The 25,621-nt window shown below is 42.1% G+C and overlaps 1 protein-coding gene across 5 annotated transcripts in view; it reads left to right on the top strand.

The window, feature by feature from the left end:
* myocd (myocardin) overlaps positions 1 to 25,621 on the top strand; it is an 83,627-nt gene that overhangs the window by 31,509 nt on the left and 26,497 nt on the right. For all 5 annotated transcript variants that reach the window (XM_041066642.1, XM_041066643.1, XM_041066646.1 and 2 more), the window contains exon 2: positions 3,261 to 3,482. In XM_041066642.1, coding sequence (XP_040922576.1) covers positions 3,317 to 3,482 — 166 coding nt within the window. In that variant the 5' untranslated portion in view covers positions 3,261 to 3,316. The remainder of the gene's footprint in view (positions 1 to 3,260; positions 3,483 to 25,621) is intronic.

The raw sequence follows: 25,621 nt of genomic DNA on the forward strand, positions 1-25,621 counted from the left end.
AAAATCAACAAAACTTTCATTTCTCCATGTTTATAAGTACAGTTTGATTAGTACACATTAGTACACAGGTCATGAATTTTAACTTTGGTTCAAATATGAGTAATTCAGTACTAAATGATATATTGGAATTGGAAACGTCACAGTGTCTCACCACACGTATTACCACAAGCAGGTAATGTGACCAATAACTTAAACACTGCCAGGTAATAAAGATTAACATGCAGAAGATATAGGGAGGGGGTCTGTAAACATCCTGAGGCAAGCGATTGTCTGCCGCTCCAGTCACTCCTTAATCTGTGAGTCATTATAGAGAAGGGCAGATAATACAACAAGCATTCGGACTGGCCGAGGGAATCGATAAGCAGACAACTGTTAAGTGAGACCCTGCTATCAGCTCATCTCGATGGAGTTCCAAGTGCCACGTGTCCTGGCTCTCATCGTGTTGACACAGAGATGCAGGCCACCATTCACTCCACACTGCCTCAGATAGCATCAGACCATAACCTGGTTCTTTTGAACACGGCCTTGTTTTCCTTTTCTCTTTTTTCCATCCACACTTTTCCCCCTGAGCCTTTCAGTAGATGGGCTTTTTTTTTTTCCTCAGTCAGTCTTTAAGTCTCGTAAAAAGCAGATTCACTGATAACTTCTCATAGTATGAGCTAATATGAAACATCAAGTTGAACTTGGGTGTCATTCTTGTCCCCTCTTTGTCTTTGAGATGGTGTTTTCCTCCGCCTATCTCCACCTATTCCCAGCGGGGATTTTCACTGTGGTATAAATTATCAGAGCGGGTCCTATCTGTCTCTGGGTGGGCTGTTAAACCAGGCCCATCAGTTAAGGCTTCATTAAAGAGGTTCCTCCTGATGCTCCATGGAGGAGTCCCAGTCTCCTCTAGCCTTTTAACAGGCTATGATTTACTGTAACTGTTGTCTTGTTTCTGAGGTAAATGCACGGGTTTGTTATTGTTTGCCCTGCCCGATGTTTATGTGCAGTATAGCGTGCAAACCCTTTTTGTTCCTTCAGCCACGCTACATGTAATCTGTGTGTCAAGATATGGTCTGAGTAGATGCAGTGTCTTCAGTATTGTTTCTTAGAAGAGGAGACTCAAATCCCAGAAAACTACCAGGACAACCTTTTCTGAGTTTTTACAACAGGACACGCCACTTAAATAAATCGTTCAAATTCAAGTCCTGTGTGTTTCAAAGCTAACTTAGGGCTCTCAGGTGTTAACACACCCCTTGGCAGCCATAATAAGGAGGTTTGGATACACAGCCTGCAGAAAGGTTTGACCATAGACTGAAGGAGAACATGAGCGTCACCTACAGATTTCTGAGAGGAAGTTCTGAATCCATAGACTTGGGTTTTGGGTTTGCCATTGTCTTGGCAGTTAATTGAACCATTCATAGAAATGTGGGCCTTTGGCCTACATATGGCTGCCAGATTCGGCTTGGCCTTTTTTTGGTGGACTGAGAATCACCTCGAGTTAGCAGCACTTGGACTACTTTTTGACAGGTGGAATCAGCACAATTTGGCAGATTCTGGTGTATCATTCATCATGAGACGAGCAATTAGGCCTATCAGATTTAGGCTGCTGTTGGGCCATAACATTTTGGCTACCTGGGAAGCGAGTGGAGCCAGGGTAAAGAAGGGATGAGGAGGCTTATGGGCTGAGATATGTGTCAGTCATGCACAAAAAATGTACTGACTTTACAGTGGACATTAATGGTACTGCACCTTAAGCCATTTATCATTTGTTGTACTGTCTAACACTGGATGTGGTGGCCTTTAGCTTCTCTACCTTCTCTACCTGAACACAGCCCACATTACAGTAACAACATGACAGTAAATAATCTTGGTAGCTTTCACAAAAGATCTGATATTCAGAAGTGTGATAATTCATAGAATGAGTATAATACTCAGAGAAAGGTCTTCACAGTTTTCAGGTGTCTGTTTCGACACTTCCTGGCTTTGTCCACTGTCTGGAGCTGTGCTTTCAGTTTATGCTTTCAGTGTTAGCATCTGGTCAGCTAACAATCAGTGTCCAGTTACTGTCAATCACTATTAGAGGTATTTAAGCAATGCAGTTTAAAAATGCAACACATACAGTGTAGTTTGGAGATAAACAGAGACCAAACGTTTGCTTATTTGCAAGAAAGTTTGAGAGAGAATCTCTGAGTATAAGTGAACATTTGCAGAGGCTGCTTGTTTTTTTGGATCTCATGCTGTATGCTACGTGCAGCAGTGGTTTATAGAAGATATGTACTGTGACTGAAAAGCCTCTGTGTGTTTGGCTGAAGGAGATATTAAGTTGGTCGTAGCTTTGATTCTCATTTGCTTTGCAGTGGTTACAGCTTTGCAGGGATCTGAACTGACCTGGAGTGCCCTCAGCACGTTCCTGTGTCCTAAATGCTTACGTTTAAATCTATGCTGTTTGATCTCAAAGAACTATTTTTCATTATTGCAAAGATTCTGCAATAAAAGTTTATCCTAAACTACTGAAGGAGCCTTTAAAAAAAAAAAAAAAAAAAAAAAAAAAGTGCTATTTTTATAAGGCCTTACATACATTTATGAGGCTTTTATTGTCCTGTAAGCATATGAGCGGTTCTCCAAACAGAGCTTATTAAAGAAAACAGAAATGTATGTTTGTGGTGCCCTATGGTGCAGGCCTCAGGAGATGATGTAGTGTAGACAGACTGCGTAGACAGGCTGCAAAAGAAGACTTGGCTTGTCTGGGACCTGAGTAAGAGGCTCATTTTTCACATCGACACCTTGTGGGGGCTCTCTGAGCTACTGAATCCACAGAGTTGATGTGTTTAATATTTGTTCAGGAGGTAGGAAGGTCTGCTCTTTGTAAATTGTGTAAATTGATAAGTTGGCAGCGGCAGAGGATAGTGGCGGCTGATGGAGGGATGCATCCGCGAAGGTTGAAAGTGGGCTTAAAGCTCTGTAAACAAACAGGCACGCGCTCTGCCGTCTGCCTGAGCTGAGATGGACCTCTGAAAAGAAACAATACAAAATCTGGAACTCATGTTGTATTCTGCAAACACTAACATGGCTCCGCTCCAGCTCCCGGCACCACGGAGGATTTTTTCAAATGCAAACATTCAAATGGCTGTTTGCTGTGTCTTTCATGCTCATTCAAACTCAATTAACTTTGGCTCTCAAACTGTTACAGCTGACCGAGGTAGTAGTCAGAGTCAAGTGCTCTCACCGTGGTGTGCACAGGGTATGCTCTTTAATTGTCTTTTTCTCTTTCAAAGGGAAGTTGCGGTGACCCGAAGAGAGATGTTTTCCACTGGGGAGTGACGTGTGAGCCATGAACGCTGTGAAATGCTCTGAGATCCACAACAACGGTTCAGAGGACAGGCAGTGTCCTGGACACCTGCAGAGGGCTGCACAGGGTCATGGAGACACTGGACAGTTGACGGAGAGGAGAAACCACGTATTAAAGAACCAGCTTCCATCGTCAGAGGGCAAGAATGGTGAGCTCTGATTGCATTTCTTTCCTTTTCATTTGAAATCCAAGCACACAGGGAGCTGTTCTCCAAACTTAGCTTAACTAATCCAAGCTAACGTGACGTTAGCCAGTCCTGCTAATTCTCATCCCACGAACTTGGCTCTTCGAACACCGTCAGAGATTTGGTTTGTTCATCTACCTTAAATAACAGTGTGCATAACAAAAGGCAAACTGAGTAGAGAGTCAAAACAATGATTAGCACTGATATGATTGGCTGAGTACTGATCATTTGATTGCAATCATGATTAGCTGCTATGGTACTGCAGCTACAGAGAGCTACATATTTACTGCAGCTGCACAGTAGTTCATGTAAAGGACTGCTATTATCAGTTGTCTTCTTACTCTGAGCGGTGGGATCCTATGTGAATTTTCTGGGGATTTAAACGGTTTTGGTTGTTTGACTGAACGAATGAATGAATGAATGAATGAAGTTCTATATTTATTAACAGCAGCAGGGTTGCCAGGAGGTGGCTGGGGTGTACAAAGAGCACGAATGTCACACCAGAGACCGGGGCTTCACATCCAGAGTCCCGTCTGTGATTAGGTTTACACAACAAAAGCTCTGTGGCTGAGGTTAGGGAAAAGATGGTGGTTTTGCTTAAATTCAAATAAACACATTGTGTCTGAAGTCACTGTGAACTTTTTCTGTTTTAAAACAAACCACAATCAAGTTTTAAATCAATAAGTGACCAAATCCACCATCTTGTATCTGACTAGATTTCCTGTGTTTATCACAGACTTGGCATCATGAAAATAACAGCTTTATATCTTTCGGGTTTACAGGGAACGATAGAGTGAGCTCACTTTAAACTTTGTAAAAAAAATACTTTTCAGGGTCATGAAATTGAGTGGTCATGCAGTAAATTGGGATGCTTTGCACTTAACATCAGTCTTATTGCCACAAATGTCCTTTGTTCTCACTGTACTTTTGCAGGTTCATGGTTCTCTCACTGTAGTTATAGAAAAACTTTGAAGAACTTTGAAGAACTTAAAAAAAATCCAAGCTTATGTCTGCTCATCAAGCTCTCCACATATGAGGCACTTCCATTACCATGCATATAAACAAGTGCTTATCTTTCATACTCGCTGGCCCTGACCAAATAGATGGTAATGGTAGCCTTCAAATGATTGATGAGGTCGTCTGAATCAATTAAAAAGGCAGAGAGTAAAACACAAACAAGCTCACCTCAATTTTATATGAACATTATTGTTTTGTTATCTTTAGAAACTTTAGAAAATTGCACAGACAAAATCATGTGTGTTATCTCAGCCAACGTACATACAGCAGGTAAATATAAGTATGCAAGTCACGTGTCTTTTCCAAGAAAGTCCCCAGGCCAGATAAAACAAGGTTGTTTGAACATTTTATTGAATCCATCTGATGATTAATCCATGCTGAAATATCTCTGCTTTTCTGCCTCACAGCCCAAAGCAACCTGGCTTAAATGCCACTCGCATCACAGGGCTAAAGGTGAAAGGATCCGAAGAATCCTGTGATTTAAATCTGTATTTTTAGACTGACGTATCCCTGCGGACTCTCTGAATAGTGAGAGCAACGCAGCATTTCCCTGTGCACTCCTAGACCTTACAAAGTTTTCCATGATGTCATGTGAGGCGCGGGAGTGAGGGTAATTGAAGAGGCAGATGAACATAAACTGGAATCTCCTCAAATTCGGCCATTCATTTTATTCCCTTTGTCTTCGCATCAGCCTGTAGATGAGACAAGAGGGACAAGGAAAACAGAGCAAGTGGTGTTCCTGCCAAAGACCAGATGACAGACTCCAAACACAAATGAAAGATAAGACTGTTACTGACACAGTGACCCTGTCTTCATTTACTGCTTACAAATACAGTGTCCTGTTCAAACCGAACAATCAGCTCATTGAGTTAATAGATAGGTTGTAATTTCACTGCTGTCTGCTAGAGAATGACTGATAGTGGACTTTTGAGGCTGATGCTGATTTTGAGATTTTGAGTTTAGAGTTTTAAAAAAAATTACAGATATAATAAGAAAAAAATGTATGATATGTATTTTAACTAAAAACATAAGGGACTGTATAAAAACTATTAACCTTCCCACTGACTTAGAAAAAAACATCAACCCCTCTGAACGCAACATTTACTTTTATTATTTTGCAATAAAATACAATAATCTCACGGGGGGAGGGTGAAAAAATATAAAATGGTGCTGAAAAAAAAAGAAAGAAAAACAAAAAGAATTGCTCTCCCCATTTTCTGGCCCCCTGCTGCCCACCTTATAATTTTCATACAGTCCCTGGGTCCCTTAAATTTCCTTCTTTAAAAAATGTAACATTTATAACAGTAACAAAAACTGTGAATTATTAACTAAAGTACAAACAATGATGAAAATACAGAAATAATAATATCATACATTTGAGGAAAAAAAAAAAAACCTATAAATGTAAAAAAAAGGAAATAATGATATCAGTATTGTCTGTTTAAGGGTGGGACACTGAGGACACTGAGAGCATGTCCTTGGAAATTTTGGGGTGAATTTGGAAATTACCAGCCTGGGGTGCGCAGGGGGGGACTTAGACTCCTGTCCTCAGTGATTCTGAAATTCCAGTGTTGATGTTGAATGTTTAATAGCTGAAATAGCTTGTCACCACTGACCTTTTCATCTTTATGTATTAGTTTATCCTTCATTTTGAGATACAAGTGACAGCAAAGCTTTTCCAAGCCTTCGTTTCACTTACCTACCTCCCATGGAATGAATTGTGTGCATGTAGAACATGTCCAGTGTTGAGACTTGGTGTCTAGGCTCCGATCATGTCACTGCCCAAAAGGAAACCCCAACCTCAGCACAGCAGGGAGTGGGGAGTGATGTGGGGAGTGAATGATTTATTCCCATGCAGCATTAGCAGCAAGTGGCAGCACAGCTTTCAGGTGAGCGGCGTAGCAGAACACAGAGTACACAGCCATAATGGAAGAGGGAGGAGGAATATGTCATGTGCATTTCTGTAGTTCTCTGTTGCTTATTGGCCAAAATATGCAATGATGTAATCTTATAATACGAACTGTTCGACTGTGTGTGTGTGTGTGTGTGTGTGTGTGTGTGAGAGAGAGAGAGAGGCCAGTGGTAAATGCTGAGAGCTGGTATCTCATCACAGTGATGTTTTGTCTCTGTGGTGCTTCCAGTGAATGGTCCTTATTTCAGAGGTTACCTCAGTGTTGTAGCTTTGTAATGAAATGCCTCCTGCTCAGTTACGTTTGTGTTATGTTAATATAGTTTTGTAACTGGTGATAATAAAGGTCACCTCCTGTCCTATAAGATCCTTAAAGCTTTATAAGAGTCCACATGATGGCATCATTAACACAAGTTTGCCATAAGCAGTTTTAATGCTGTCCTGCTGCCCACTTATACTTTCAATGCAAGCTCCTTTTGGAATTGGCAGTGCTCCCTAAAATCATTTCTTTTTACGCTGGATTTCATATTGGCACATCTATGTCCAGTTACAGAGACTGAAGAATTCATTTGAAAAATGTTTTTTTGTAAAAAATCTTTATTATGCTGATTATAATCATTAAAAAAAAAGCAGGAACAAACATATCTGGCCTTTTATCCCTGATTTAAAATCATGCTAAGGTGCACTGATTGTCCCCCTCGTCTTGATTCTGACCTGATTCAGCAGTGGACCTTTAAGTATAAAACCTTTTTTAATGAACAAGCTGCAGTAAACATGCAATCAGCCCTCACTGGCCTCACATCAGAGGGTTGATTGGGTAGCGTTCCGGTTACTCAGTTGAAGGTGGCCCAACAACACTGTAATTCCTCACCGGGTTTAACATGAAAATACAGATTTTTACCCGATACAAATCTGGGCAACGCTCTTTTCATTTAGTCAAATAAGAGTGGAGGAGCGGCGCGAGCGGTTAAGAAGGTAGTTTGGCAGCTCGGGAGTCTCTAACACCTGCAGTAAAAACAACTCTTATTGCTCCAGTCTGGCTTTTCGTGTAGCACCTTCTCCCTAGCAAGCTGAGTGGATTCCATACTGATTTGATGGTGGCTGGAGTTGGGGAGATTACTCTCATCTGGAGGAGATTAGTCAGTAATACTGATAGACATGATCAGCCCAACACTTCATCATTTCATGCAGTTCAACCTGGGCTCTGCGCAGCTCGCCTGTTTATGTAGCGCTGTGCCCCTAAACTGACTGATTCATTTTCATCAGAGGAAATTAACTTAGGTTTCTGATTATAGACAATCATGCATTGTGCAATGAGCTTTAACTCCATGCCTGTGGTTAAAAATTTGAACTTTTAGTGCAGGAGAAAAAAACGATTTTAAATGGATGTAATGAACAGATATTACTCTAGACGTGATAAGAACTGCCTGTTCTGTAAATAGAACTAACATAAAACTGTTTACCTTGCTATCCTCATTATCAAAAGTGTTCTGCAGACCTGCCAGGCGTTTTATCTTAACCACCATCATCATACAACCTCATCACCATAACAAAAACCAGCATTTTATTTTTTTATTTTTTGCATTAGGCAACAGGTGGAATGTGTGCCGATGCATTTTCCTGCTGTTGTTTTTAGCTCCTAATTCATGCGTGAAATTACTCACTTGTTCATTCATCATCCAAGCCGAGAGCAACAGAGCCTGAGATGAGAATGAGTTGATGGATAGAACATTTCTGAGGGCAAATATTACCTCAGTACATAGGGGCAGTAAACAGATTTATTATTTATCAAACCAGCCTGTGTGACGTGATGAAAAACCAAATGGGAGAGCATGAAATAAATACTTGAATTCGAGGGGAATGTTGAAAAAAATATAAACCCAGGGACTGTGTTTGTAGTGCCGACCCAAGTTTGTAATTGGTTTCATATTTAGTTACACTACAGTAAAACTTATTGAAAGGTATACTAGGGTTCTGTGAGCTCAGACACATAAATAAATCTTTGTTACCTTTGTTGCAAAAATGCTGCGTACCTCCTCATGCCAAGTGCTCTATTGACTGAACACTGATCACTGATTTTTGTTGTTTTTTGGGGGGGTTTTTTTCTGTTTTTTGTAAGCTTTGAAATATTTGTCTGCCTGGGCCAAGTGCTGTTCACCTATCTGGAATGTACAGTTAAAATTGCTTAGCCACTAATATAAATACAGGCCACGGCTGTTGTAGTGCACTGAGATGGCAGGCCCTTGTGTGGAGTGTGAGCAAACTCTTAGTCACAGGCTTCTTCCAGTGATGCAGAAGGTGGCCGTGTTAGCTCTTTGTGTTGATAAATCTGTGTGAGTGAGTGAGTGTGTGTGTGTTCTGCTCCTGCCCTCGATCACTGACAAGTAATTAAGAAGATGAGGTCACCGCCGAGAGCGCACCGCGCCGTGTTCTGTAACGCTCGGTGACAAACCGGCTGCTCCTCGGCCACTCGCACCTCCCAAAGAGCGTTTCACTGCATAGCACGTTTCTCTGAGGTTCAGCCTCAGAGTGCTCAGTACTTAAGAAAACTAATTATGGAATAAATTAATAACATGAATAAACTGCGTAAAATGGATAAATACACAGGTAAATTGTGAGGTAATTTAAGAAACAGTTCTTTTTAGTTTTAACTTCGCAGTTGTCCTCCTCTCTACGATACGCCCACTTCACGTGGCGACACTGACTCAGTCAGGAGTTGGAGGGTGCGTAACCTCACTCCTCAGGTCAGGTCTTCTAGAGAACTGTATGTGGTTGCCAAGGCTAAGCTAGATGCTGGATGTAGCTGATGTTGCTAATGTTTAAAGGCCCATGACAGAGCGTGGATGAGCTATGAAAGTGAAGGAACAAGTAATGTAACGTGTTACATTTGTTGTCCAACTAATTAGCCCCTGGGCTGGTAGCATGTACAGCCTGGTTAAACTGAATGAAAGGTACAGGTGGTTACTGTCTGTGTACTGTGCATAGTACAACTGTTATAATATACCAAGATAAAAAGAACAATTCATGAGTTGAGTTTTAATCATTTCCTCAGTCATTTCCTTTGATTTGCTGATGTATTTAATATTAAACAGATTGGGGATCCATATTTAGGCAGCTAGAGAAATGACATTGTATGATCTTGTCAGCTGACTCACTCGTGGATAGTTTTTATCAGAGGGAGTAGATGTTATTATGATTCCATGGCTTCTATTATTATGAGAAGGATTTTCAGATTTGAAGCTCCTGTCCACTGGAAACAAAAACTCAGCTGGGCAGCTATTAAACTTTCCGTGATTGTCGCTAATATGCGCTGTGGATATGAGCGAGGACAAATGTAATATAGAGGGAATTAAAGGGCTTACCTCAGAAGCTTCTGTTCAAAGTTTTCATTATTTGTTAGAGTCGTCACGAAGGCAAGCAATTAGAGGAGCGCCCTCTATCTTCTGTCACCACAGATACCAGCCGTGTTTATTGTAAAAGCTTTAAAAGCTTCTCTGGAATTATTGTGGTCATAGTAAAACACACTGACGGAGAGAGGCGGCAAAAAAAAAAAAGTCTATACAGTTTATCTCATGGACTACATATTCTCAGAGGTATCAGTAATCAGGGCAGTACCACATGATTTAGCACTCTTAAGTTAAGAACAACACTGACAGTGATCTAATCTGTGGTGCTCTGTAATTATTCATTCGTCAGCTGTTAGTCGGAGAGATAAAGACCATCTAGGATTATCTATCTCTCCAAAACTCCGGAAAAGATTAGGTCATTGCATCCACCGGGCTATTTTTAGAGCCCTTTAATGGTGGCATATTAAACAAAACGCTTAGAAATTCAATTAAGAAACCACCCGTCCACAATGACCTGAAAATAACCCAGAGTTATTCTAAAACAAAGGCTCTGCCGACCAGCCGCTGTGCCGCCTCACATGTGGTTTGGAAACAGGAGTGCTTAAAACCACAGATTCTTAAGGGCTGCGGAGATTAATGAAGAGTTTCTTTTTCCAGGTGTTGTATTGTGGATACAAGAGCTTTGGGCGGTGAATTTTTTTACCAAGGGGAGAAATCCTCACGGTAGAAATGAAAACAGTAACACAATATACAGCTTTGATCCAGCTCACGGCTCAGACGCGAGAGCAGTGAGCGCATTCCAGACCCCGAGAGAAAGGAAGCGAGGAAAGACAGCTCGGGATCATTCTCAGATATCGATCACATGTATGGCATTTATGTGAATGAGGGCCTCGAGAGAGAGTCGGTAGCATATATTCCCACAGGAGCTGTTTGAGTCTAAGGAAACGTTTTACGGGTTTTCACAACCCTTTTCACCTTCAAACTTTTTAATAACTTTGTCAGACGCCTTCACATAAATATCAATAAAAGAGACATCTTAGTCCATCCTGTAATTTTTTACATATTGGTCTGTCATCATCAGCACTTCCCTAGGATGCTCGTCATCTCCTATTGCTTTCATTGGCTCTGCTTAAAGCTGCCACATGCCTTTTTGATTTTAATGTAAAATACTCAAAAAGTGGAGCTGCAGCAGTGAAAAGTGTCTGAGCCGTACTCATTGATTTGTCACACTAGCACAGGTTTAATGAGACTAATCATTACAAGACTGAAGTACAAACCAAACAGATTTGATTTCATGCTGGATCCAGTAAAGCTGGACCTCTTTGTGTTTGCTGTTCCTCCCATCTCAACCAACAAAACACACAGGTCTCAGGAGAGTCTGCGCCTTTTATCTATTTTAACATTTTTTTTTGTTGTTGTTGCAAATGATCCAGATAGATTCAAATAATGACATTATCCCACCTTTAGTATCCTGGATTGAGTAATAAGAATATACTATGCGACGCTGCTAATGTGCAAAAACGCCGGCTGCAAGTTTGTTTTTTGTTCAACATAGGAACTCATCTGTTTAACTGGAATCACAGATCATGAAAATATCACATTAAAGCCGTTCTGCTCGTGTGTTAGTGCACTCTACAAATGCAACCGATAACCCAAATAATGAACGAACAAAATGAAAAAAAAAAAAAAGAATTTGGATCAGCCAAGTACAATAGGTCCTGCTTCTAATAACTGTGATCCCAGTCATGTATCAAGGTACACAATACCAGCGGAGGAGGGTTGCATGCAAGGTGAAATCATTCGCAGCTCTGTTCCACCTTGCTCTCCCAACCATCCTCATGTGTTGTGAATAATAAAAAAGAAGAATTCATTTTATGGTTTTACTAGTCAGCAACCCAGGTATGCATTTGTCAAAATAGGGGGAAAGTTAGAACCACATGTTAATTTGAATGGGAGGCACCTGGTTGTGATTAGGGCCATGCTGCAGATGATGGAAACACACAGTGGGCTGTACTCAGGGGGGGAAAGCACAATGGACAGGACAACACTGGCTCAAATCAGAATGAAAACATTTATAAGATCTTAAGGATTCCTTTTAATGAACGGGCTGATGGAAAGGCGTGCTGAGGACACACATGCCACGTTTACGAGCCGATCAGAGCGGTGATGGACAGCACCGAATCTTCACACAAAGGGCAAATTTTCCATAAATTATAATGTAATTTGCTTTACTGCTTCCCTCTCAGTATGTGGGCCAGTTTGAACACAGAGTTCTTTTCTTCTCTGTTAGAGGCCTCGAAAGAGTTTGCGACACAGCGTTTTTGAGGTGTTATTCATTTCAAATTTCGGAATCCTGTCGGAGCCAAACCTTTCGCAGGTGTTGGAAATAAAAGATGAAGAAAACACTGTTTCGTCAAACATCCGCTTTTTGTTAAAGCTTTTGGTTTGAGGATCCACACGGTGCAGAAAGTACAGCTGCTACAAAGCAAAATGAAAGGAAAAGGACATTGACGCTCAATATAAACTAATGAGTTCACAATAATGTGTCATAGCAGATTTTGGGGATAGCTGAAATCAGGTACTGTAGCTGAGTTATAACTAAATTCAGTGTTTGAACCTCTAGACCAAGATGTTAGAAGTCACTGACTTCAGTATTCCTCCATTAGTCTTTGTGGTTTTGTTATGGTCCCTTGTGTGACGTCTTGGTTTGTTATATGTTTTTGAAATAATTTTAATGAACACTTTGAGGCTGAACCAGGAGGTGGAGTTCACTTTCCTACTTTTATGACTGGTCATTGTTGCAGACACAGATAGGAGAGACCCTGAATCAGTATGTTAGTGATCAGAGAGTAGCCCTGTTACTGTTTGATTTATTGCTGAGCTTAATTTCTCACTACTTTTATAGTATGTTATCAATTGTACTTTACATATTTAGAGTAAAAATGTGTTTATTTCGTGTGTATGTGACTTCACATTGTTCAAATATGGTGTCAAATCTTAAGAATTTCTCTACGACATTAAATATTTACAACTACATCGTAGTTAAAGTTACATTCTTAGTTGTTATTTGTTTAAGTTTAACCTTCAGTGAATCTGTGATTCTGCTGTGTCCACAGTGTGTGCATATGGTTTGATCACATTTCATTGATAGTTGCCTGACAACATAAACAAACAACCACATGTTGTTTACTCCTGATTGTCTGATTGTCACCAACCAGCCACCAATCATCATTAACATTTTTCTATGCTATTACTCCATCGCCCACCAGTGTCTGTAATCAACCAATGATATGACACATTTGGCCACAGTACCAGAAAAATAATTCTAGACTCACCATGTGATAGTGTGCTGTATACACAGGTAAAGTGAGGCTCAGGGTTCTGATTGATAAGCTTCACTATCTAATGCTCAGATTCTGGCCTTTGTAGCCTTATGTAGATATGTTCTTCATTAAAACACGGAGCAGAGAATCCGTCAGCTGTTGCCTCCTAATGTCTCCTAAATGCTGCCTATCCCAAAGGCCAAGTATAACATGGCACCGAGGGTCATATTTTTAAAGGTTTCAGCTGACATACCAGAAGCTATGGGAATCAGCTTCAGCAAAAACAACAGAATACCAACTTTTATATCAAGATCGAGCTCACGCCAGTTGCATGGAGATCCTATCAGGGTCAAGTATGTGTTCATTACAGATGTTCTTCAATTAACGCTTAGCGCAGCAATCTAGCTTGATCATTCTCTGTTTATGTACATTGTGCTTCGTTTTTTTCGGTACACCTTGGAAATTTCATTAAAATGAAGAAGCGCTAGAACAGGTATCTGGCTTTTGAGCCACTGTTTGCTTTGGTTTGATGTAGACAGCTGTCGAATGATACTAAGCATTGTGCTAGTTGGCTTTACTGTGAAATTACCGACTGGAAAGACTAAGGGCTAAGAGAGACTTTGTATTTAATAAGACGAGGAGAGTGAGGTGAAGTGAGTCCATATTATATTTTATGTTAATACATTAAAATAACTATGCGCCTGTGTCTAACTATAACATATTGCTCCACAGATCCCATAAACAGACGTAGCAGATACACGCCTTATTTTATTTCTTCTTAGTCTTTTCATTAGACCCTTCTTCAGCATGCGTCTCCTCTGTGAAGGCTCCACTTGTTCCTATATATCATTATTTTATATTTGTTTACATTAATATTGGGACAAATTGTCTTATTTATATGGTAATGGTTTTTTCCTGTGTCTGTCTGTGTCACAGCATTTACACCTCTGCAGCACTTTGAACTCGCCCACCCTAACAGAGACTGTGAGGTCTAACTTATTTCTGACTCGACTCCGGACTAATTGATAAACTTTGCAGAAAGCAGTTTGTATATCACAGCTCCACAACCAACATGGAACATAATCTAATAATGGCAGGCTCACTTGCCTGTGTCATAGGATTCTCTGTTATCGTGTGTAGTGCTTGAGGGCTTTGAGTGTGGATATATCAGGATTGCCATATTAAAATATGTTATCTTTAATGTTTATGATACCTTTTCTATAATTCATTTTAATAAGGATACCGGGTAAAGAGCACCCAGTGCACTGTGGCTGCTTCAGTTACTCTGGAGATAATATTCAGATGTTGTTTTTCTCTGCGACCATTTGATTGGTTGAAGAGTTGGTATGATTTCAGTCAAGCATCATTTTCTTTGGTTGACTTCAGCTCTTGTATACACTGTGTACTTACTGGCATCGTGTGTGAATTTCGACAAGGTAGTGTTGTCTCAAATTGAACGCAGCCTTTACGCATTTACCAGAAATGACAATCTCAACATTTGACCACAATGGTCACGTGACTTTTACTTACTTGAGTGTGCCCGCTGTCTCACACGACATAGAAATTAGAAATTTGGATTCGGCTTCATTTCCACTCTGATCATCAATAGACTTTAGTTAAAACAGTAACACAAATGAGGCAGTCCAGACATTTTCCAACAGCAGATACATGTACAGATATTTGTCTGACCTAAACAGATACAGGTGCAGGTTGAAGTTTTGCATGGTTCCCCTTCTGTCTAACCTAATCCATGTTCCACCATATTGCCCAGGCCCATTTCAAACGGCCCCAATGCTTACAGTTCTCCTCTGTTAATGAAACACCTGCGGTGGCCCAGGTAGTACTTCCCCCACCTTTACCCTCCTGTCTCCCATCTCTCTGGTACGTGGCCAGGGGCCGATGTGATCTCTGACCTGCAGAGTCTGAGCCAACAGCAGACCTCTCCAGAGAATTTCAGGCAGCCATCCCCACAGGCCATGAGTGTTCCCGTCTCTGACAGACAGGAATGATAAGAGTCGCCAGGCAGCACGATCCCAATCACCATGCAGCTAAATCCTACAATACAAGGTCACACTTGGAAAAAGGCTCTCTCTCCAGATTCAGTGCGTTCATTTTGTCCAGCAGAATCTTGGACATCCCACATGTGTCCCTGCAGGTTAATTGTGAAGCTTTTACAACATATAGAGGAATGTTTTTCTTTATTAAAACCAAAGTTTTCCCCTACAGGTGAGAAGGTGAAAACACTCTCACCCACAGAGAAAGAAAACAAGGTTCGTGTTGTCTGTTCACTAATAGGCTGATTGGTGAAAAGGACACATTGACAGACCTGTTTGTTGCATTCAGTTTCTCCAATTTGTCGTCTTCTGCCTCCTGGTCTCGACAAGCTGGTTGCTGTCTGCTTCTGAGCGTTGTTTATCTGACGGATTGCGCCCTTGGACATGTCGAGAAGCCCAAACATTTCCGAGCTGTCAGTCAAGCTGATGAACAGTTGAGGGGAGCGGTGGACTGTTCGCAGGCCTGTGTGAAGTATGCAGAGAGTGAAAGTCCTCCTTGTCAACACAGCGCTGAGGTGTCTCCAATCACACGCAAATACAGAACCTGGCTGACAGGAGTCTGTGTGTGTGTGTGTGTGTGTGTGTGCGTATACATATGTGGCGGCCTGTGTACATCTGTGAGTTTAATCCCAGCGTCTGTTTCTGCCAGACAGAGACATTGCAGACAGCTGTCACCTACAGCGCTATTATCAGAGTACTGTTTGAGATGTGGCTGTGGTCTGGTCGCTCACACCTTACTTTATTGGTTTGCTTCAAATGAACTCAGTTTGTTTGCGGTGTGTAATCAAAGCAGAACAATGGCAGGATTTTGTGATAGTAGATATGTGACTTTAGCATGATTTCAAAGGCTAAACCGTTAAGTAGGGGTCTGTATTTGTAACTATGGTAACATGTAAAGAGGTGTGCAAACATCTGAGAAGGGAAAGTGGCCTCAGACTCTATTATGTGTCAGAACATGAACATGATATCAATTAGAAGATTAGAAGGTGAAAAGGGGTTAAAGCAGAGGTGGCGTCAGTGCAGTAAGCTGCAGTATGACCTGCTGTCAGTCTCTGGAATCCAGTTTCCCCGCACGGGTCAACGATGATGCCACTGACACTCATGACATCCACCAACACTGTCCAGTGAATGAGTTTCCTGTTAGTCCAGACCACCTGAACTGTGCTGTAGCTGTGAACTAAACCAACAGTAAGATTTTGTTGTAAAATTCAGTCGATATTCAAAATTACTTCAACTTGCTACTCATTGCTTCCCAAAGTTCCCATTAAAATATATTTTCTACTTTGTTAAGAAACATCAAAATTCATCTTGTTCTTTTCACAGTTTCAGTGCTTGTCTTCAGTTTGAACTCGTAGTTTGACAGAAATGTTTACCTGTAATGTATTGTAATGTAATGTAATGTAATGTACTGTAATTAGCTCCTATTTGAAAAACAGAAAGTTACCAGGATGGTTCTATAACCTCTGTGGTATCACATTTGATGGATGAGCGATAACAGGAATCACTGGCAGTCTCTCTGACTCTAGCATCATTGCTGTGCGTTCCAGGACACTGTGGAGTTGTCTCTAGCCTTCTCTTTTGCCATTTACTCTCCTTCCCTCCCCCGTGTCTCCCCCTCGTCCTCCTGGCTCATGTGGAGCCTGCGAGTCGTTCAGCCTGTGATCATGGCTCTGGTCCACGACTCAGCGGACAGGCAGCCAATGACATCATACTTCACTGTGGATATGTGTGTGTTTAAAGGGGGGTGGGGGGGTTGGGAGACAGAAAGTGACACCCCTGGTCACTGTGACACACTATCTGTCTCACCCACCAAGTTCACGCTCTGAGTCTGATCTAATTGTGGTTATGAGCGTGTGTGTTGTGCTGGTAATCCAGCGATCTGTGCCCTTTAACAGCAAGACCTTTATGTTTTCTTCTCCTCTATGATCATACCTAAGATCCTGAAAGGAGCAAATTACAGCTTTATTGAACGTGAGCGTGGCGAAACCTGACCTATTTGATGACAATTACTGCAAAATTTTTTAGGAAACATAATCTAAACCTGATTCTTTGAAGTAAAACACATTAAAACCGATTTTCTTAAGCTGATTCTTGTCATTTGGAGCCTTTCGCTCTGTACCAGAGCATGTACAGAAGGGGAGAGCCAACCCTCTCGTCTGTAGAGCTACTGTCATTTCAACAGAGTAAATCCATAGACGGTGTTCTGTGCAAACATTGTGGACACCGTGACCGTACACAGGGTGATCATCACAGGATATGGAAGCATTTTATGTTTCAAAGCTGTCTGCTCTGCAGTGAAATAAAGCTGTAAAAAAAAAAAGGTGGAAAAACTCAAACTTCCTTGGACCATTAAGTTATAGCTGACAGAGAAAGGAAGCACCACCGATGATTAGAGATTCAGTTCTTGCTTGTGTTGGTGCTTCACAGCACATGGTGTGTGTCCATGGAAAGCATTTTGGGTTGCTGTAATCATTCCTCTCCATACTGGCCGTAAAGCAATACTGACTACACTGTAAAAAATGTTAAACAGTGTTAAACAGACAATGTGACAGTTAAAACGCTTTTACACTATAACACTAACATAACTGCATTAGTTAAGTTTATAGAAAAATCTTAGCTTCCCAGTTATAATTATTAGTGAGATGTGGGCGTGAACAGAGTTTGCAAAATGACTGGGGCCTCACTGCCTGTTTTTATCCCAGCAACAAATGTACATGCAACTACTAAAGAGCGTCTCTCAGCTGTGGCTCAGCCAAAAAAGAAAAAAAAAAAGTGAATTTTTTAAAAGTTTAAAAGATCATAACTTTGGAAAGTAGCCACTCAGTCTGGCTAAGCTGGACAGCTATGGTCTTATATCGGACACCCGCCTCCCCGAAAACAAATCTATATGTGACAGCCAGGAAAGATTTGTGATTGGTGAAACACTGTCTGGGGGAAACACAAAAAAAAAAGGAATTTGGACTAAAAAGACCGTAACTTTGGAAAATATCTAAGCAGTTTGGCTAACTTGGAATGTGAAGGCCTCAGATTAGTTTCGTTGCCAATGTTTTGTTTTTCCTGGCGACAAAGCCACAGGCAGTGCCAGGAGATAAACCACCTCTATGATTAAGCACCAAAACACTGAATGAAACACAAAAAGGAAATTTCGGACCGAGGAGACTCTAACTTTGGAAAATACTCATCAGTTTGGCTACATAAGTGTAAACAGAGTCATTTCACAGCTGTAGTGAATTCAGTGCTCTGTTGTTGCAGTTGTGAACAAAACGTGGCACCAAAGTTGATGAATTCATCCAAATTAGATTCAGAATGTGAACGCAAATTCACTTAAGCTGCTGATTCTTCAATTACTTTTTTTAAGCTTCCACCTGATATTAGTGCTGCATGCAAAAGACTTTTATGGAAACGTCCGAAATGCCTCCGTATTTACTGTACACTGATCAGCTACAACAGTAAAACCAGTTACCAACATTAGATGCCAAACTAATGCAAAATTGTGTAAATAGTGGCCTCAGACCCACAGAGTCAAGATTAGGTTTGTTCTGGATCCTAATGCAGACACAAAGACAGGCTGTTGCAGTGAAGTGTTTTAATAGCAGAAAAACTGGTGTACAGGCAGGTGAGTGGAGTCGCAGGTGAGCTGAGAGGCAAGCAGGCAGGATCAGGCAACAGGTAAACACAGAAAACACCAGGAGCGTAAACTGGAAGCAGACACACTCGGACACTCAGGAACTGAAACAGAAAAACCGGCAACCACACAGGTGGTGAAAAACATGAAGACAGGAAGTAAAACAATTAAATACACAACAGGTTAATGATAATAAAATAAAACAGGAAGCACAGAGTCAATGTAAAGTCACTCAAGGGGCAGATAGTGACACACAGAGACCTCCTGGATCCAAGCTCCAGAAAAACTGTACCTCCTCACACTTTTCAGCTGTATTACCATAGACTTGAATCAGTTCGAACCTTTCCTCTAACACGTGTGAGCTCTGTTTAAGTTTGGTTTTTCTCTTCCACTCACTCCCCGGCCCTCGGTGTGGACGGCCCACCCGGCTCCAGACCCAGGCTGCCTCCTGGGCAAGAAAATTGCCATAACCAATGTAAGTAAAGGCAACAGTTTTTCACAGTTCACAATCCTGTTAGCTGAGTCAACAGCGTCAGCTCCGCTTCATCCTATTACTCTCAATCACGACAGTTTCCAAAACCCACCGAGGCTGCAAAGGTGTGCTGGGGTTAACACATACACGCACACACACACAGACCACAGAGCTAGAAATACACACATATACACGTGACCTCTTTCAGAACCCTAGAACAACATTTGATCATGACCCACTGAGCCTCCCTGGGGTGTTAAAAGCATGCAGGGCCATGTAGCTGTTGGTGCCCCTTTGTTGTTTCAGCTTTCGGAATCGGGCAAGGAAGTGAAAAAAAAAAAAATTACCGAATTACCTATCGCAGGAAAAATAATAAAAAAAGGCAACGTACTGAATCAATGGGTCGGTGTGATGATAGCGTAATTTCTTACTGACAAGTTGCATAAGTCAGGCCTCTCAACATCCTGCAGAGTGGAGGTAGCCCATGTAGCCGTGTGTTTGGTTTGAACGCGGAACGGCAGAAAATGTCACCCCTGATGAATGCTCCGCGGTGCTGATAAGACGTACCCCCCCTCTGGGGCAAAGCGTGCAAACACGTATGACACACGGCCACACAGAGGAAGATAAACACACATACAGACACACACACAGACTATAAATAAGTCTTTGGTCCTCAATGGTCAAGTGGAGTCCAGCCCAGCAGATACCAGCTCTGTACCCAGGGATCAGTCTGTGGCCCGTGGCAACCCCTGTGTCTGCTCTCTGTCTGTCAACCAACTCAAACACTGGTCCTGGATCAGACTACGCAGCAGCAGAACCTCCGTGAGGGTTTTTTCTACACAAGAACACAAATCTGACCTGGAGTCAGCGTCTGGAGCAGCGTGTTTTACTCTGTTAAACTGACGTCAGTGGGGGAAGGAGGGGTTAGGGGTATATAGAGAGGACGGGGTGGGCAGGGTGGGGACATACCAACAAAAACATGGCAGTGGTCGGTCCTCATTGAGAGAAAGAATGTGCTGGCTGACAGGCCATTTCAGCCAGGCCATTTGAAAGTGCTGGACTGGCTCAGGAGATCCAGATAACTAAATATTTGTACTATTGAGTCTTTCCTTTACATCTTCTATCGGTTCTGTAATGATGCTGTGTTGGGCCTGTAACACTGTGACTCCTTGTCAAAGTCATGTGACTGAGATGCAGTCACATTTTGCCATTTTTCTTTTTTGAACCTCGATTTTTTTTTCTGTTGTTTTTACTCTGCTTATTTATAAGCTTATGGCTCTGTCACTGTTTGATGTGCCACTGAGCATGAAAAAAAAAAAAACGTTCTGTGCAGGGTTTTAGCCACACGATGAGGTACCAAATGACTTAGCTGATAATGCAAACTGAGTTGTGGCCTCACTGGATGGATGCAGCTAGCACTGGATCGTGGTGTAGTGATAATCATAAGAGCTGGTCTTAGCGCTGTGTATGAGACGTCTTTGAACAGAGTGTGAGTGTTTTTTGCATCAGTCAGGCTGAAAGGCTTACGAAGGTGCAGATGTCCCAGCGAGAATGTTTGGAGGCAGTGCTTCTGTGCCGTACGATGACACAGCCGATCGTCTCTCAACCAGCTGCTGTAACAGAACCAGACCTGTGGTATGCTGCAGATTTATCCATGCTGTTAACCCTGGAATTATTTCATCTAATGCACTATATGGGCTTAGTGTTCCAATTCCACCAATTTTTACTTAATTGGTTTCTCTTCATAACTCCGTCAAAGCCAAATGAGGCCAATGAAAGACATTTGCTTGGCATAGCTGGTTGTTCCTCCTGATGTTCCTTTCATCTGGGCCCATTAGTCACAGACACACACATTAACAACAACAAAGTAGATTCTGAGTTATTAAATTTCTGATAGTGAAGTTTTGGGAATACCACATAAAGCCAACCCGTAGCCCTTGGTAATAGACAGGAGTTAGAGTTAAGCTGTGGTGATGCAGGCCCCCGTCTCTGAGCTGAAGGCTCACAGACATGCTCCCCTCCTTCCCTGCCCATGCTCCCGTGGCCACCCGCCAAGTGCCTGCAGACTACAGCGGAGGCAAAGTCAATTGCCGAAATCTAAACAACCACAAAAACACAAAACAGTATCTCCCCTCAGCGTTTTTTGGTTTTTACATGATGTGGAGACAATCTATCTCCCTTGTGCTCTTGTTGTGTTTTGGGATTCCATTTTGGATTGGTTGCAGCAGCAGCGCCGGCGTCTCTCAAACACGCTGACATTTCCACCCTGGCGGCAGACATGCTCCGCTTGGACCCACGGGCCCACGGAGGCCCCGGGGAGAGCGAAAGCAAAGTGAAGGTGACCGAGCCTCAGACCAGATAATGATGGAGAGAGAGCAGAAAGGAGGCATGTAAGAGGAGACAGGAGGGGAGGTTGCTGGCTCGGGCTTGTCTTTCTGTCACTTCTGGTTTGGATTCGGCTCGCTCCCCTGGAACTTCTTCATTATAAACCGCAGCTCAGAGGCAGAGGGGAAACTCTGAACCTGACTCCACGTCTGGCTCCGTCCACGTCTCATTCTCGCTTTCCCACCCTCCTTCACCTCCTCTTCTCCTCTCACAGTATATTTCTGGCTCTTCTGCTCTCGTTCTCTCACCATGCCCTCGCTCCTTCTCTCTGTCCTCTTGTATGCTTGATGTTTAGCTCACTGTGTTTGCATTCCACCATCTCCCCTCTTTTTGTTTTTAGCCGGCCGGCTTGTGTCGTGAGAAACCTCTCTGTTTTCTGATAAGACTGATTGGGTGCTGATAAAGGAATGAATCACTCTCAATAATCCAGCCTCCATCATCTAACCTCGTATCACCCCGTTGACTTCCTCATATTTTTTTTTTACACTGGAGCTAAATGATAAATGATAGCTTACAAAAACATAGCTTCAAGTTCACTTTATCACTGATGCAGAATACATAGAGCAAACAATCTGCTGGATGGGGTGAATTTTTAAAAGACAAATCAAAGCCAAATGACATTTGACTGTTCACATAGCCCCACCCGCCTCAGGCTGAGGCTGGATGTCCCTGTGAAAAAAAACAACTCAACATCCTCACCAGCTGATCATGTAGGAGAAATGTGCGTTTCTACATAATAATACCATAAAACCTTTTAACCAGTATGATTCACTTTTAACAGAACAGGAGAAGATGCTTTCAGGATGAGGACTAACTAATGCGACTAATGAATTGGCATCTCAGGTGACGTTAGCTGCAGAAGCAGCTACTGCACAGTGAGGAAATACTACACAGTGGATGTGCCAGTCATAAACATACAGTAGCTCTTTTTAATATTAATGCCGTGAGCCCACAACATAAAGTAATTTGTCAATGAACCCGACCTGTCAGTTTGGCTTCTCCAGCACAGGACCATAAATGCATCTTTCTCCACAATCCTGATTGGTTATATAAATATCAGTGTTTACCTGAGAGCCCCCCCCTCCAACACGGAGACGGTGAGCAGAGGAGAGCTGCTATCTGAAACACAGCAGCACGACGGTGCTCAGACTGATGCGACACAGCTGTTGCTGCTGGGGCCTCAGAGGCCACGACGTCTGTCCCTTTACATACAGCACACACACACAAGCCCTGCAACCCAAGAAACCAACCAGACCTCACATGCTGGAACTCCATGGCTCTCTGTGTACCAGTCAGGTTGTGTTGTTTTGATTAAACACAACTTAGTTTAGGATTATGTACCTCACGAGCAAAATAAACTACAACAACAAGAGGTGGCCTACACAGGCCTGATGCGCACAGTGAATGTGTATTAATCCTCAGCTAAAAATAGTCCCCAAAAAGTGCGGCATTTTGCTAAAAACGACAGTATTCTGCTGTACCAGAAAATCACTGAGCCTTTGAAATGAAGCTGCATGTCTGTTATCTGTTTGTACCGATTTCCGTCTTAAGTTGTAAGTTGGAAAGTACAGGGAGACAGACTAATGCTTTGTTGGGTTTGGTCTTCTCATGTTGACAATAATAAAGATATAAAATAATGCCAGAGTTTATAACTATATTATGACACAGATCCCTTCTACAAGACAAGCCTCGGGACTAAGTAGTAATGCAAAACCTGCCTTAGTTGATGTGCATTAATGTTGCAGATCCTCAGACTAATTTGCAGTTAATCAAATTAACTGCTTGGTTCAAACTGAAGGATAGTCTCTGTCGTCCAATGAAGGAAGCAGGTAGGAAGGATGAAGACAGAGTGATGAAAGCGATAGTTTCTTTCTAGTTTCCTCCCTTGTGCTGTAGGATGACAGCTGAGTACGTGCTCCACATGCTCCCATGGTGTCCAGCACATGTTCCATTCATGCAGCACTGGAGAGGGGCATTCCAGTACACTTCCTCCTGTGACACTCTCTCAGGCAAATGGCTGAGGGACAGCTGGATTCCAGGGATGGCATAAGAGAGCAGATATTTAGAGCATTTCGAATATGTGACTGTTCCTATCAGCAGCTAAGGGACCTACGTTCCATTGATTCATCGTTTGTTGGAAATGACGATGATGACGATCTTCTTTAAAAAAAAAAAAAGTTCCAGACACATCGTATATAATAACAGTTTGTAATTCTCTTGCTGGACATCATTTTTGTGATATTTTGTGCACTTTGGCCATTTTAGCTGGTCCCATCTGCTTTATCTAAAACACAAGAAATCACACAAAACACTAACAGTCATATTTTGATCTAGATGTCTGCGCAGTGGGCCAATAAACACGTTCCGTTGCATTATGGAATGTGTGTTTTTAACATGCTCTATGCAGTGGCTTTGGATTTATCGCTTCAGATGGGCTTTGTTTTGAAATATGCATCATACGGCGGAGCGAAAAAGGCCGAGCCTCGACACCCTGCTGCGCGCTTATTGTATATAATGTACAAAATCTGCACTCACATGTGTCTAATTGGTGTACGAGCGTGACCGTTTCCTCTTTCTTCTTTCACACACACACACACACGTTTACGGCTCCAGACAGTTCAGATGAGACTTGTCACGTCCATTGACATAGGGCCTAATTAAAGGGGAGGATTAAGCCAGGGCTGGGTGACCTCTTCAGGAATCTCTCCAAGACGTTGTGTGTACACTGTCAAAGCCTCTGACAGACCTTCCCTTTAAGCACTTTCACCTGCTAATTAAGACGCCCATGCACAAATGTTTTCTGTGTGTGTGCGTGTGTGCACCTGTGTAATTTGTGTGCGTGTTCACTCGCTGCACACACACACACACACACACAAGACAAATGTGCTGGTGGATGTCAGTAATAGATTTGCAGCCTGAGGAGCTTCTATGTAAATATTTGACTGGAGCATTGTATGGGGCTTTTGGAGCTTGCTCCAGCACACGTCAGCGCACAGCTTAACAGCAAACAGAAAAGGGCGTGTCATTTGTAACATTAAATTATTAAACATCTTGGTGTGCGCGCATCTCGGGAGTGTGTGTAGTTGCTCCCGGCAACAAAAGCCAAGCAGTGTTTATGGTGTGAAGAGATTAAAGTGGATAGCGGCGAGGCAGAAGCAGTGAGCTGTTGCTGTACAAAGCTTTCGATGACTGATTAGCACTCTGTCACTGCAGTTTCTACACAGTGTGAGGAAAAGGCGTGTAGTAATCACACACTTCTCTTTGGTATTCTTTCTATTTAGCAAACTGAAAAGAGACAGGGTAGGAAATCGGTGCACATGGTGCACACTTTGGGACAAAAGTCTAGCCGGAGATGTGGCTCATGGGGATAAACAAAGCAGACAGAAAACGTTTAAAAAAAAAAAAAAAAGGAGGGAGAAAGAAGGAGCCTGGCATTGAGATGAAATGGAGGGAAGAATGACGTGAGGACGGAGAGGGAGCACTACAAAAAAATTCAGTCTATAAACAAGCAAAACGCTGTAATCTGGATAGTTTTGCTAGTGTTAAGAAAAAAAAGGCAGCAGGCCAAGTAGTAAGAAAAACACAATACAAGCAGTGAAATGTCAGAAATTCATGATAACAGTTCTTGGGTTCTTAAGATGTGAATTCTTTACATTCGATAGTAAACTGTGTGACGAGGAGGTCGCAACACACAGACTTGCAACCCCATAGTCCTTAGTCACACGCTGGTCTGTTCAGGTACTAGTCACTGGTGACTGGTGACTGGTGAAACCCGACAATATTCCTTTACACAGAGTACAGTCTCTGTCTTCTTTAAACAAGCCTCACTCATTTCAAGGATTTTCTAATGTTTGTTTTCTTAATACTGGCAGATGAGAAGAAAAAAGAAAAAGAGCATTCTGAGTAAGTGATAATGTGAACTTGAATGTTTTTGTAAACATTGATCTGATTCTTTAAAGATGCATGAACTG

The sequence above is a fragment of the Toxotes jaculatrix genome, chromosome 21, assembly GCF_017976425.1.
Source record: "Toxotes jaculatrix isolate fToxJac2 chromosome 21, fToxJac2.pri, whole genome shotgun sequence".
NCBI lineage: Eukaryota > Metazoa > Chordata > Actinopteri > Toxotidae > Toxotes > Toxotes jaculatrix.